Source organism: Aphelocoma coerulescens, chromosome 2, assembly GCF_041296385.1.
Source record: "Aphelocoma coerulescens isolate FSJ_1873_10779 chromosome 2, UR_Acoe_1.0, whole genome shotgun sequence".
Classification (NCBI taxonomy): Eukaryota; Metazoa; Chordata; class Aves; order Passeriformes; family Corvidae; genus Aphelocoma; species Aphelocoma coerulescens.
This window is the reverse complement of record NC_091015.1, coordinates 72,499,015-72,513,475: the sequence shown is the minus strand read 5'-3', so window position 1 is coordinate 72,513,475 and position 14,461 is coordinate 72,499,015. Positions and strand designations below refer to the sequence as shown.

General features: G+C 43.6%; 1 protein-coding gene across 6 annotated transcripts in view; it reads left to right on the top strand.

The window, feature by feature from the left end:
- CDKAL1 (CDK5 regulatory subunit associated protein 1 like 1) overlaps positions 1-14,107 on the top strand; it is a 383,689-nt gene extending 369,582 nt beyond the window's left edge. For all 6 annotated transcript variants that reach the window (XM_069007992.1, XM_069007993.1, XM_069007996.1 and 3 more), the window contains exon 16: positions 13,409-14,107. In XM_069007992.1, the coding sequence (XP_068864093.1) occupies positions 13,409-13,615 (207 nt within the window). In that variant the 3' untranslated portion in view covers positions 13,616-14,107. The remainder of the gene's footprint in view (positions 1-13,408) is intronic.
- The last annotated feature ends 354 nt before the right edge of the window (positions 14,108-14,461 follow it).

Below are 14,461 nucleotides of genomic sequence, written 5' to 3'. Positions count from 1 at the left end.
GCTAATTACCAGATAAGTGCCCAGAGCAAGTACCTGCCATCTCCTTCAAGAAACTGTCCTACGCATAGGGAGATGAATAGTGACAGAACCCCATCCTGAATTTGTCCACATTGTGCTGCTATGTTCATTCTTCATTTCAACTCATTGCTTGGGTGACTGTGATTTTTGAATTGCAAACTTTTTCTGTTTAGAAGATCTCTTAGTTCTGTTGTGGTTGCAGGTGCTAGCTGGAATGCTGGCTGTCATGTCCTTTGATTCCATCATAGTGATTGACAACCCCCACACCTTATTACAAAAAAATAAAGTTCAGAATCTCAGAATCCAGGCATCACACTATTTTTTTAAAGATATCATGTCTGACCTTGAATGACAGGTTATTTTGACAGTGCATTGTTTGCATTGTTTTTGTAGTGGGAGGATACTGAGTCACTAAGTTTAATAGCAGCACAAAATACAAATATGTAAAAAAAGAGTCAAGTCCTGGCTTGAAGCATTTGTAAGTATATATAAAGAAACAGGCTAAAACAAGTGGGTATAATGAAAAACAGCACAAGACTGTGTTTTAAACATTTTGGAGGTGGTTTTTGGCTTGTGTTTTCTCTGTTGGTTGTTTCTCTTGTTTTTGTTTCTTTCGTTAATTGAGCTTTTTGGTTGTTTCCTTCCTCCTCAAAGTGCAGATCACAAAGGAAGTCATTTCATAAGCCCCAGTTGCTCAGCCTTCTGTCTAGCATCTAAGTGCTTTATGAATTTTGAGGGCTGATTGAGGGAATAATCTGACAGACTGGGGGAGAAAAAAGAAGTAGGTAGGCAAGGGCCTACCCTTAGGTAAGAACATGGAAGAGAGCAGAGATGTATGCCAAGAAAAACACCAATGCAGCCATACAGTAATGGTGGGAATTTAGAGAGAGAAAATGGATTCATTTTATACTCTTAAATAGGAATATTAAAATTTGAATTTAATGTTAATGTACGAGGAGGAAGTTCCAGATGTGTGTCTGTATGACATGACATTACAAATTTGTGTTCCTAGTGGCATCTCTGCCTTTGCTTATTAGAGAGGCTGCATGGTCATATGATGCAAGAAAGAAATTAGGGGAAGTAGAAGAAAAAGAGAATGGACAGGAGGGATTATTGTAGTAATAATCAAGGTAAAAGTTGTGTAGTGAGCAAGGGGTTTTTTTCTGTGTTGATCGAAGGAATCAGACAGATCATGCAGGTGTTATTGGGAAAACCACAGGTTTTGCTGACTTGCTGTGCAGGTCAGGGAAGGCCCCAGTTAAAGATGGTATCCATAAAGGCTGACAGCTGGAAGGAAGTGTCAGATTTAATGCAGATGAGCCTAAGGTCAATCAATCTCTAGAGCCTCCCATTATTAGCTGTATAATTGTATTTGACCATGGTCCACCTTCTAGGACTATTGCTGACCTGCTTTGACTGGGTCATTTGTAGTGATCTTGATGTAAATTAGGAACTGGGAACTGTAATGAGTTCAGATTTGTATCATGGAGATGGTCAGGGGCCGGTGCACCTGGCCTGTGAGGAGAGGCTGAGGCACCACGCTCGTTCAAGGCTGGAGAAGGAATGGCTTCAGGAGACCCCAACAGAGGCCTCCCAGTGCCAGTGCAGAGGTTCCTGAGAAGACCAAGCCAAGTGCTTCCCAGTGGCACATGTGGGAGGATGAAAGACTGGGCCTAGGGTGAAATGAGAGGCTCAGACTGGATACGAAGAGAAGCATTTTCCCCATGAATGGGCTCCAGCAGGGGAACAAAGGCCCAGAGAGGTCGTGGTCTCCATCACTGGATGTTTTCAAAGCCCAAAAAGAAGAAATAATATGAATTTCCTTTGCAAAAGGACCTGGCTGCTTTATTTTTTTTCTCAAGGTTTCTTATTTTTTAAAATGAGTAGGTAAACTCTGTGTGTATTGGGAATCAACAGATTCCTAGGAATGGTGTACAGCTGATAACATCTGACACAAGCATGCTTGTAGACAGCATTTTCTCTTAACAGCATTGTACTGGGCATTCATTGGAATTCATGGTGGCAGGCATGCTTCTTGTAGGAATTACCATGTTACTTCCATTAGGAAAAAAATATTTTTTGTGTCATTTATTTTGTAATTTAAGATCAGCATTCCACATTTGCAGAAGGCTGGTAAAAATTTTAAGGTAATAAATCAAAGGAGTTCCCTTAATACCTACAGAACTAAATGTGTCTTCTGGAGCTATTCAATAAAATTTAATTTACGTATTTTTTGGATGTGTAATCTGTGTGACCTTCAGTAACTGTTTGTTTTTTTAAATCTGAAAAATGCCTTTAAAGTGTAATAGCCCAGAGTTTCAAATAGTGCAGCAGGATATGTAATGCATATTTTAACATGTTTTCTTTAAATTTGTCACACAGACTTGTTGTGCATGATTATGTAAAAGTCCATATTTTTAAAGGCAGTAGTACAAGTGTGTGATGTACTTGGTTGGGCTAAAAAATTCAGAAGTCTAATTTATCTTGAGATATGCTCAGTCAAGTAGTTTTTCACAGCAGTTAGCTAACACTTCAAGCTCTAACAGTGCCCCTGAGCCATAAAAGAAATTTGCATGTAAGAAATGTTTTGAATCTATTAAAACCTCAGCTCAGAGCTAAAGAGTTTCTCTTATGTCTTTGTTGACTAACATGAAGTGAGATCTTACAAAAAGCTAGGCTATGATCGACAGATGCCAAATCTTAGGTTTTGATGTGATTATGTATTTCTTTCATGCACAGTGGTTTAATCTGGGACTGAAATTTGAGAAAGACAGCAATCAATGGGTCTGTGCAAGAGTACACAAAATATATTACTCCTGGCAGTTGTCAAGGCAGAATTATTCAAAAAATAATCTGAAATGCATTTGATCATACACTAGAAGTTTTAATAATTTATATTATACCTTATTAGCAAAGTCTTGTGTTTACTTTGTGACTGCCAAAACAAGATTAAAGGCTGCCTCCATGGAAATACAAGATGCTTAGCTCAAAGTGTCTGTCTTTGCATTTCGGTTTGGTAATTTCCCTTCCTCCCCTCATTTTGATTAATAGTATATAGTTTTTAATCTTCGAGTACCTTTTCCTCCACTGTGGTCCTATCTAGTGAGAGCAATGCTTAACTACCAAATAGTTTGTGGCCTATCGAGACTGAAACTAGTATAAACACATATTTTTGGAACTTCTTTACCTTAGGGCTTCCTCCAAGCAATTTTGTTAAAAGAGGCTTTGAATTTAGTTCTAAATTCCACTGAAATTAATCCTTATGGTAATCTTTCTAACTCTTGCAGCTACAAAAGTGTGATTTCTGAGCTCAGCTTAAGGAACTGTTGCACTCTGACTAGTGATTATTAGTGATCACTACTCTGAGTAGTATGTGGTAAATATCACAGCTATATCAGTGTACTAGTTTGAAAATAAACCAGTGAGAGGCACCAAGTCAGAATAACAATTTAATGGAAATTAAAGAAAAGGAACAGAAAGTAAAAGAAAACACTGACAGAGTCAAGATACAACCTGAGTCCCTATTAGGCAGGGTAGTGGTAGCAGTCTGGTGGAATGGTGGCTGCAGTCCTCTGAAGTGGTGATCCTGTAGTAGAAGGGCTCTGCTCTTCCTCAGAAAGTCCAGCGGTGGCTGTGTAGCTCCTATCCTCTGGAAATCCAGTGGAGCCAGTCCCTTTGATGCTCAGAGTCCCAGTTATATCCATGATGGGATGCTTGGTTCCTCCCTCTGGGTGGAGCATCTCACAATGGGGTAATGAGTCATGAGGCCAGGTGTTGATTAGGCTCGTTAACAGAAGATAGTCCGGAGGGAGTTATCTCTGAGTCATGCAGCAGGACAATGATGGGCCATTAACAGAAAGATAGTCTGGGGGGAGAAGGCAAGGAAAACACTGCCCCACCTGATTTCAACAGCTCATGAGGATGGTAATAGAATACACCTCCACCCAGGACATTATCCACCCCTTATTCTATTACCATCTTCATCATCCCAAATCAATACCTTCTTAAACTCTAAACACACATACATATATATATATATATATATACAATGAAACCCTACACACCGTTCTCACCTAAGATTAGGTCTCCCTGTGGTACACAACGGGTTTCCCCATCTTTTTGCATTACCCACCAAGTGCAACCAGGTCCTTGAGCAAAGACAATCCCACGGATGGGTTTGCCTTTGCCTGAGGTGGGATTAATCCAAACAGTCTTTCCTAAAATACCTCTCAGGTGTACCACAGGGACTCTATCTCCATCCACTGTGTGCAAGGGTTCAGACTCGGCAGGACCAGCTCGATTGATGGACCCTCGGGTATTGACCATCCAGGTAGCCTTCGCTAAGTTCGCTTCCCAATTTTTGAAGGTCCCCCCACCAAGTGCCTTTAGGGTGGTTTTAAGTAGTCCATTGCAGCGTTCAACTTTTCCGGCAGCTGGTGCATGATAAGGAATATGATATATCCATTCGATACCATGTTCTCTGGCCCAGGTGTTGATGAGGCTGTTCTTAAAATGAGTCCCGTTGTCTGACTCGATCCTGTCCGGGGTGCCATGTCTCCACAGGACTTGCTTTTCCAGGCCCAAGATGGTGTTCCGGGCTGTAGCATGAGGCACAGGGTAGGTCTCCAGCCATCCAGTGGTTGCTTCAACCATGGTCAACACATAGCGCTTGCCTTGGCGAGTTTGGGGAAGGGTGATGTAATCAACTTGCCAGGCTTCCCCATACCTGTACTTTGACCATCGTCCACCGTACCACAGAGGCTTCACCCGCTTGGCCTGTTTGATTGCAGCACAGGTCTCACAACTGTGGATGACCTGTGAAATGCTGTCCATGGTAAGGTCCACCCCTCGGTCACGGGCCCATTGGTATGTTGCATCTCTCCCCTGATGACCAGAGGCATCATGGGCCCAACGAGCTAGGAATAATTCTCCCTTGTGCTGCCAGTCCAGATCCACCTGTGATACTTTCACCTTGGCAGCTCGGTCCACCTGCTCGTTGTTGCGATGTTCTTCATTAGCCCGACTCTTGGGTACGTGCGCATCCACGTGTCGAACCTTCACGGTCAGCTTCTCTACTCGGGCGGCGATGTCCTGCCAAATCTCAGCGGCCCAGATGGGTTTCCCTCTGCGCTGCCAGTTGGCTTTTCTCCAGCGAACCAGCCATCCCCACAGAACGTTAGCTACCATCCACGAGTCGGTGTAGAGATAGAGCCTCGGCCACTTCTCTCGTTCAGCAATATCCAAAGCCAGCTGGACGGCTTTAAGCTCTGCAACCTGACTCGATCCACCTTGTCCCTCGGTAGCTTGTGCAACTTGCCGTGTGGGGCTCCATACTGCAGCTTTCCACTTCCTGTTAGTGCCTACAATTCGGCAGGAACCATCAGTGAAGAGGGCATAACGTCTTTCAGTCTCCGGTAGCTCATTATATGGTGGGGCTTCCTCAGCACGAGTCACTTGCTCTTCCTCTTCTTCAGAAGATAATCCAAAAGTCTCACCTTCAGGCCAGTTTGTTATAATTTCCAGAATCCCAGGGCGATTTGGGTTTCCAATACGGGCACGCTGTGTGATGAGAGCAATCCATTTGCTCCATGTGGTGTCGGTGGCGTGATGCGTGGCAGGAACCTTTCCCTTGAACATCCACCCCAGCACTGGTAGTCGGGGTGCCAGGAGGAGCTGTGCCTCTGTGCCGATTACCTCTGAGGCAGCTTGGACTCCTTCATAGGCGGCCAAGATTTCCTTCTCTGTGGGAGTGTAGTTGGCTTCAGATCCTCTGTAGCTTCGGCTCCAGAATCCCAGTGGTCGGCCACGAGTCTCACCAGGCACCTTCTGCCAGAGGCTCCAGGACAGACCATGGCTCCCGGCTGCAGAATAGAGCACGTTCTTCACCTCTGGTCCTGTCCTGACTGGGCCAAGGGCTACCGCATGAGCGATTTCCTGTTTGATCTGGGCGAAGGCTTGCTGCTGTTCAGGGCCCCAGTGGAAATCGTTCTTCTTGCGGGTAACCAGGTAGAGAGGGCTCACGATCTGGCTGTACTCGGGAATGTGCATTCTCCAAAAACCTATGGCGCCTAGGAAAGCTTGTGTTTCCTTCTTACTGGTCGGTGGAGACATCGCAGTGATCTTGTTGACGACCTCGGTGGGAATCTGACGTCGTCCATCTTGCCACTTTACTCCCAGGAACTGGATCTCTTGGGCAGGTCCCTTGACTTTGCTCCTTTTGATGGCAAAGCCAGCTTCCAGGAGAATCTGGATGATTTTCTCTCCTTTCTCAAATACTTCCTTTGCTGTGTTTCCCCACACGATGATGTCGTCGATGTATTGCAGATGTTCTGGGGCCTCACCCTTTTCCAGTGCAGTCTGGATCAGTCCATGGCAAATGGTGGGACTGTGCTTCCACCCCTGGGGCAGTCGGTTCCAGGTGTATTGCACACCCCTCCAGGTGAAAGCAAACTGGGGCCTGCATTCTGCTGCCAAAGGAATGGAGAAGAAGGCGTTGGCAATGTCAATAGTGGAGTACCACTTCGCTGCTTTGGACTCCAGCTCGTACTGAAGTTCCAACATGTCCGGCACAGCAGCACTCAATGGTGGCGTGACTTCATTCAGGCCACGGTAATCCACCGTCAGTCTCCATTCTCCGTTGGACTTACGCACTGGCCATATAGGGCTGTTGAAAGGTGAATGGGCCTTGCTGACCACCCCTTGGCTCTCCAGTTTACGAATCATCTCATGGACGGGAACCACAGAGTCTCTGTCGGTGCGGTATTGCCGACGGTGTACTGTTGCTGTGGCGATTGGTACCTGTTGTTCTTCAACTCTTAGCAGTCCCACGGCAGACGGGTCATCTGAGAGGCCAGGCAATGTACTCAGTTGTCTGATATCTTCTGTCTCCACAGCAGCTATCCCAAAAGCCCAACGATGTCCTTTTGGGTCCTTGAAATATCCATTTCTGAGATAGTCTATGCCGAGAATGCACGGGGCCTCCGGGCCAGTCACGATGGGGTGTTTCTGCCACTCGTTCCCAGTTAAACTCACTTCGGCTTCCAGTACAGTCAGCTGCTGGGATCCTCCTGTCACCCCACAAATAGAAATGGGTTCTGCTCCCACATACCTTGATGGCATCAGAGTACATTGAGCGCCTGTGTCAACCAAAGCCGTGTATTTTTGTGGGTCAGCTGTGCCAGGCCATCGGACCCACACAGTCCAAAAGACCCGATTATCCCTTTCCTCTACCTGGCTAGAGGCAGGGCCCCTCTATTCCTGGTTCTGGTGCATGTTGCTCCCTTCCGGTGAATATGTTCCTGAGGTCCCTTCAAGAGGATCAGTCATACTATCATTCTGGTACCGTCTGGAGTTCTGTGTGCGAGAGACCGGAGCAATGTTGACTCTAGATGCGCTTCTTGTGGTAGTTGTCCCTCTTTTTAGTTCCCGTACCCTGGCTGCTAAGGAGGAGGTGGGTTTTCCATGCCACTTACTCATGTCTTCTCCATGTTCCTGAAGGAAAAACCAGAGATTACCTCGTGGCGTGTATCCTCTCTCCCTGGTTGGGGGGCGCCGGCTCCTAATGGCAGAGACTCTTGTTGGTTCTGGCGAGATGTGATAAATCTCTTCCTTAAGCTCCTTTTTCAATTTCTGATGGTCTTCTTCAACCAAGCTCCGGACTTGCTCAGCCAAAAGACTTGTTTCCACGGATGAGACATGGGTGCGAAACGGGGCTGTGACAGTGTCCTCGTAAATCCTCAGCTTGTTCACCAAGATGCCCACCCTGTCCTCACCTTCCCTCCATTGCAGCGTTGCCAGGTAACGGGAGTATATCTCTGGTCCAAGGCGTGTGAACCTCAACCACATCTGTGATGTGCACTGGACACCATCTGGGCTCTAAGGAAATCTCTCATCTTCTGAGAAAATGATCTCCAGCACAGCCAATTCCCTCAGGCACCGGATACCTTGTTCCATTGTGCTCCATTTTCCTTGGTGTACCTGGAGGTCTTCTTTACAAAGGTACCTGTCCCTTACACTTGTAAGCAGTCGCCGCCAGAGGCTGAGAGTTTCTTGGGTTCTCCCGATCCCCTGGTCAATTACCACATCCCGGGACAGAGATCCCAGTTGCCTGGCCTCACTTCCGTCCAGAATGGTGTCATTGGCTGCAGCGTCCCAAATGCGAAGCAGCCAGGTCAGGATGGACTCATTCGTCTGACGGGTGAATTCCCTCCGCAGGTCACGCAGCTCCCCCAGGGATAGCGACCGAGTGATGATCTCTGGCTCTGCCTCTTCTGCTGGGTGCGAAGGTCCTGCTGCATCCTCGTCAGTCACTATGCGGACTGACTTGCTTTTTGATTTCTTCTTCTGAACGGGGGCAACTGCAATCGGTTTAGGCTGTTCTGGTTCAGTGATGGTTTGCGTGGGGATGCTGACAGTGCTTTTGGTTCCTTTCTCCTCTGTGTCAGTCTGCGTAGGCATGGGCGCTGTTGTCTTGCGTCTGGCTTCTTTCTCCTCTGTGTCAGTCTGTGTAGACATGGATGCTGTCGTTTTGCATTTGGTTTCTTTCTCCTCTGTGCCAGTCTGCGTAGAGATGGACACTGTTGCTTTGCGTTTGGTTCCTTTTTCCTTTGTGTCAGTCTGCGTAGACATGGACGCTGTTGTTTTGCATTTGGTTTCTTTCTTCTCTGCGACAGTCTGTGCAGACATGGTGTTTGTTGCTCTGCTCTTCTTCCCTCCCTCATCCTGAGGATGCTGTGCCATAGCTCTGATTCTGAGCATGGTGTACATGGTGCAGGCTGTACAGAGAAGACAGAGCAGAACTGACAGCAAGTTAATGCTATCTTTGACATCCAGAGGGAGTTCAATATTTTCAAAAACTGCTGTGCCTGGCCTGAAAGGCTGGAAGAAACCACTCTCTACTCCTCCCACCAGGGGCTGGGTGCGATTGTTGAGGAGATCCCAGAAATAGGAGCCCAGACTAGGACAGCCAAACAAAATTGAGTATATTTTCCGAATGGCATTCATCGCCTCGCAGGTTATTATGCTATAGACATAATAAACCATTAAAGCAATTCTCATACCATTCCCTGGTTTTAACAGGAGTAATACTACAGGCAAGTAGTTCCCCATGTGAGGAAAGATATAGAGAGCAAGATACAGTACCCACGCAGACAAGCTGAGCACCATGGTGAATACAAAATTGTAATTCTGACTTTCTCTCAGAGCAGTGCCTCACGTTGGGCGCCAAATTATGTACTAGTTTGAAAATAAACCAGTGAGAGGCACCAAGTCAGAATAACAATTTAATGGAAATTAAAGAAAAGGAACAGAAAGTAAAAGAAAACACTGACAGAGTCAAGATACAACCTGAGTCCCTATTAGGCAGGGTAGTGGTAGCAGTCTGGTGGAATGGTGGCTGCAGTCCTCTGAAGTGGTGATCCTGTAGTAGAAGGGCTCTGCTCTTCCTCAGAAAGTCCAGCGGTGGCTGTGTAGCTCCTATCCTCTGGAAATCCAGTGGAGCCAGTCCCTTTGATGCTCAGAGTCCCAGTTATATCCATGATGGGATGCTTGGTTCCTCCCTCTGGGTGGAGCATCTCACAATGGGGTAATGAGTCATGAGGCCAGGTGTTGATTAGGCTCGTTAACAGAAGATAGTCCGGAGGGAGTTATCTCTGAGTCATGCAGCAGGACAATGATGGGCCATTAACAGAAAGATAGTCTGGGGGGAGAAGGCAAGGAAAACACTGCCCCACCTGATTTCAACAGCTCATGAGGATGGTAATAGAATACACCTCAACCCAGGACAATCAGTTTAGAATATTACAGAAATGACTTAAAGATTTCCTTGGAAAACTAATGCACTGTGAATATTTTATTCTCTGTCACAGAGACAGAGCTACAAATAAGGGCTGTTCAGAATTAATGCTTCTATTAAGTGAGAGCATGGAGAGTGGACGAGTGTAAATGTTAGTTCAAAAAATGAGGTCTTTACCTCCACCGAGGTTTTTTACACCAAAGGTGCACAAAATTATATATACAGTGTTTTTCACTAATACAGCTGTTTATATGATACTTGTGTGCTCAGAAGAACTGCATCTATTCTTGACAGGCCCTTCACTGTTGTCCAGACTGCGGTGAGGGCCACTTAGCTCTTACTGAGGAGGGAGAGGGTGCAGTGACATGGTCCCATTAGCAGAGCTCCTCTTCCCACTGGGGAATTTCTGCCATGTCTCACAGAGCTACATCACAGACTCTCACGAAGAGGCATCCACCTGCAGGTGTCTCTGAGTGATTATCCTGGGTTTAAAAGCTCTGTATGAATCTCAGGATGGGGACAAAAAGACTGTCATTTTCTATGGGAGCCTTTCAGTCACAGGGAGCCAGATGTACTCTTTTTTTTACAAATGCATATTCTGTGATGATAATGAGGGAAATTTTCATGGAAGCCTGTGGTATTACTCATGTTTCAGGCAGAATTTTGGGCCAAAATAGAGAATAGTGCTTAGAAAACATGGATCAGATGAACATACTCTTCACTTTCCTTGAAAGGATATATTTGGCAGGGTCACCTGATGAGATGTACATTATCAAGCAGAAATGCAGCTGTGTTTTAAGGGATGAGCTGTGATGTACATCTTTAAGAAAAGGGTCACTTCAGTTTGCAAATCGAGATATTTTTGTCTTTCTACAGAAAGAAAAAAAATGGGTTTAGTGTATCAGTATGGTCATCTCATTTATTGGAAATATGATGAAGTAAGGAAAAAACGGATTTCACAGTTGTGCTTAGGCTGATTAGATGAAATGCTACTGGGACAACTCACCAGCAGCATTCACCACCACTGGAACTTTGTAAACCTTGCTAAAATCTCTTGTGCCGTTCTGTCCTACTAGCAGTATGCAGCACTACCTAATGCATATGCAGTGCTTGTTGCAATAGAGGTGTAAGAAAACAGTATGGTAACAAAAAAAAAGCAGTATAGGCTATTCATGATCAAAATTATACCAGCGAGATGAGACTCTGGTTTTATGTTGGAAAACAGAAAAACTATATAACATAAACAAAATGCCAGTGAAGTCACTGCTGTAAACTATGGCACAGAAACATGATTGAATACATGAAACACTGATGTGCTTAACTGGTAGTGAAGGGGAAAATTAAACAAAAGTATCTCAAACATTTTGCAACTTGTAACTTGTGCTTGGGGCATTTTGCTGGCTGTCCCTAGTCTTGCTGAGACATGTAGATAGGAACAGAAGCTGAGCAGGAAGAGGAGCATTGAGGAGAAAGTTACAATGTCATTTATGAGGTACTGGCCCTTCTTACCTGTTTGCCAAGGGATAGCATCTAGTCTTGTACAACTAAATAACCATGACTTTCATGATGCAGTGTAGAACTATTTAACTAGGAGCCTATAGGCTGATTGTAGTCAGCCAAATTTTAAGTCATGAGTCAGTGAAAAATAAATATCAGAAGAAATAAGACTTTAGTACTGATATTTTTACAGCCTTATCCATTCCTTTAAATCACGTTAGCTTTAGTGTTAATGTACCAACAATACATGTAAAAACAGGTCATTACCATAAATTAAGCACCTTACATTAGTAGAGATTTGTGAGACCTGCAAAGAAAAGAAAAGCTTTATAAATGTCTAAAAATAATAAATTGCAAAAGAATTTTGATTCATTTGTAACAAATTCTCAATACTGTACATTTTCAAGTTTAATCTACAGGTAAAGGTTAATCATCTTTGGTTTTGGGAGGACAAAATAGCTATAGCCAGGTACTAAAATTTCAGATGCCTTAGAACCTGATTGTAATTAATAACTGAACAATAGTTTTTGATTAAGTTAACATGTTCTGCACAATATAGACTGAAGTTCTGGAGTGGTGCTGCTACTGTGCCTCACACTGTGGAGAGCTACATCCCAGTGTGCTTGCCTGTTTCCTTTCCTCTGTTTACCCAGTTGATGGTCTTCTAAGTGCAGTATGTGTGAGAAGTCATCCTCATTTCATAGTTCACTTGGTCATTACTTTGCCCATGTGAATTGGGGTGTAAGTCAGCAATAACTTCGATGTTAGAATAGCACTTACTCCAGGCTGTCATTTGCCCCTTTGATGCTTACTTACCTAACCAGTAGTAATCATTATTTTCCTCCTACATTTACTATAATGGAGCTGATTGCTGAAATAGAAAACAGGAGGCAGTTACAGAAGGTTTGAATTGTGCTGTCACACTTTCACGGGCAGGCACCTTTCTTGGAGCTTTGATATTTTTTTGAGTTTCCCCAGAAATATGTTTGGTGCAAGACTGAGAGGGCATCTGGTCTGTATTTTCATGTGGCCCTGTTTCAGCTTCTTGGAAATACAAGATTATCCAGATAGGTACTTTCTGGGTCCCTGATTTGTTTTATACAAAATGTGAAAGGGAAAAAAATTAAATGGTTTAATCTAAAACCTTTTTTAACTGGAAATTTTCAAACCAATTAAAAAACCAACTGAACTCAGTTGAATTCCCAAGAGATTATTGAAATAGAGCAAGGAAAACAGAAATGATCAACAGAAATATTGAATCTTATGATGCAGCATCATTACACCTTTGTTTAATTACACCTTTACCACTTATATCTCTTGCAAATGTCATCAGATTACAGTTTCACTGGATGCTTTTCCTTTTGAGTATCTACAATGCTGAACTGAACAAGGGTATGAGAGAAAAGAGCCTTTTATTCTTTTCACTTGGATTTTTTGCTGAAATAGTGATGCAACATCTGTAACTTGTGCTGCAGTTAAAAGACCTCATATTCTTGGGGATCTTGGTGCTTGCAGTCAGGTTGGGAACGGTAATGGCAGGCACAGCAGGGAACTGGGATTCAATATGCTGAATGAGAAGGTGAGTGTTTTAGCACAGCTGCCTCCTGAGGGTCAGGGGAAAGGAAAAGCCCTGTGGGAGGATTTTTCAAGCACCACTGAGCTGGCACACCAGGAGTCGATGATTGACTTTAGAAGATCCCTGCTGTGCGAAGGATTGAGTGTTGTGGTCCTCTTTATCACTGGATAGACATTTCGTTTGGAGAAGCCAAAAATTGGAAAGTAGTGAGATAGCAGCAAAACAAATTTAAAAATAACCACCAAACAACTGTCTGTGCTGACAGTGAGGTCTGGAGATTTGCTTTTGTTGCTAACAGCTGCATTGATTTGGCAGTTAATTTCATTAGAAATACTGATTTTGTATGGCATTTATAAGATTCCTGTATGAAAAACTGATGACCTGATAATGATGCACTGCAGGTTGAATTGTTGGTCTTGAAAAGGACATTAATTTGAACTTCAGTATAAAGAGGAGATTGTATTTGGTATGTACAATCAGAAATATATAACAGTTGCAATCTTAATATGTGCATTTCTTCACAGGAGTTCAGACGTGCACCACAGAATGGCACAAACTGGAAAGCCCAGCCTTCTGCTGAGATCCCAGTGAAAACACGGCTCAGCTCGTGGATGGCTTTGCAGCTCCCATGGCAACAAGAGGGAGGTGGACTGAAGATCCTGTCTGTCAGCCTGGCTCTACTGGCAGTTCTTGTTATGTTTTATTACAGAGGAATGAAAACAGAACCATGAACTGAATGGGGCTTTTATAAAAACAATGAAACTGCTGTTTAAAATCTTCAAAGGAAACACTTTTACCAACAAATCTTTTTTTCTTTTTATTTTTTTTTAGAAAAAAAGAAAGCTAATCTAAATTGGGCAATAATTTGTACTCACTCTATGCCTTTCCTGTCATTCAGAGGAGAGAGCGTTAATAAACTGTAGGGAGGCCTATCTTGCCAAAACCTGAGATCCTTGGTTGGTAGAACAGTTTGTTGCACCTTTTCTTTTCTTTTTTTCCTAAACTGATGCAATGTTTGCATTTCATAATTGCTATATCAGGTAAAATTTCATTAAGTTTGTAAGGAATCTTTCCATTGAGTGATATTGGTCATCTTTTATGGTTAGGATATTTAAAGTTTTCCTAAAGATTTTTCTTGATGCAGTGTGATGGTTTGGTATCTGTCTTTTTACATTAGAATGAACACTGCAAGGCCATTAAAGTTTGTCATTTGTTGCTATTTATTTTGCTGTCATGTCTGAAAGAATTTTTGCCTGCGATCTTGCCTCTCTCAAGTTCACAATTAGTTATTAGGCTTTTTACATAGAAATAGCTTTAAAGGTTTTGGGGTTTTATAATTGAATGGGAAGATGTAGTTCTGGTGATAGAGTTCTGTTAAAAGATGGATTTAATACAGTCTGTAGATTTAATACAATGCTTAGAGAACTACATGTGAATCTCCAGAAGCTGTGCGTTGGCTCAATAAGACAATTACTACTCTGTTAGTGGGAAGGTTGCATTTTACACAATGAAAATTTCTAATTACTTTCTTCAAGCCATTTTTGTCATGACAGGATCTCCAAACATGCTGAGAGTGT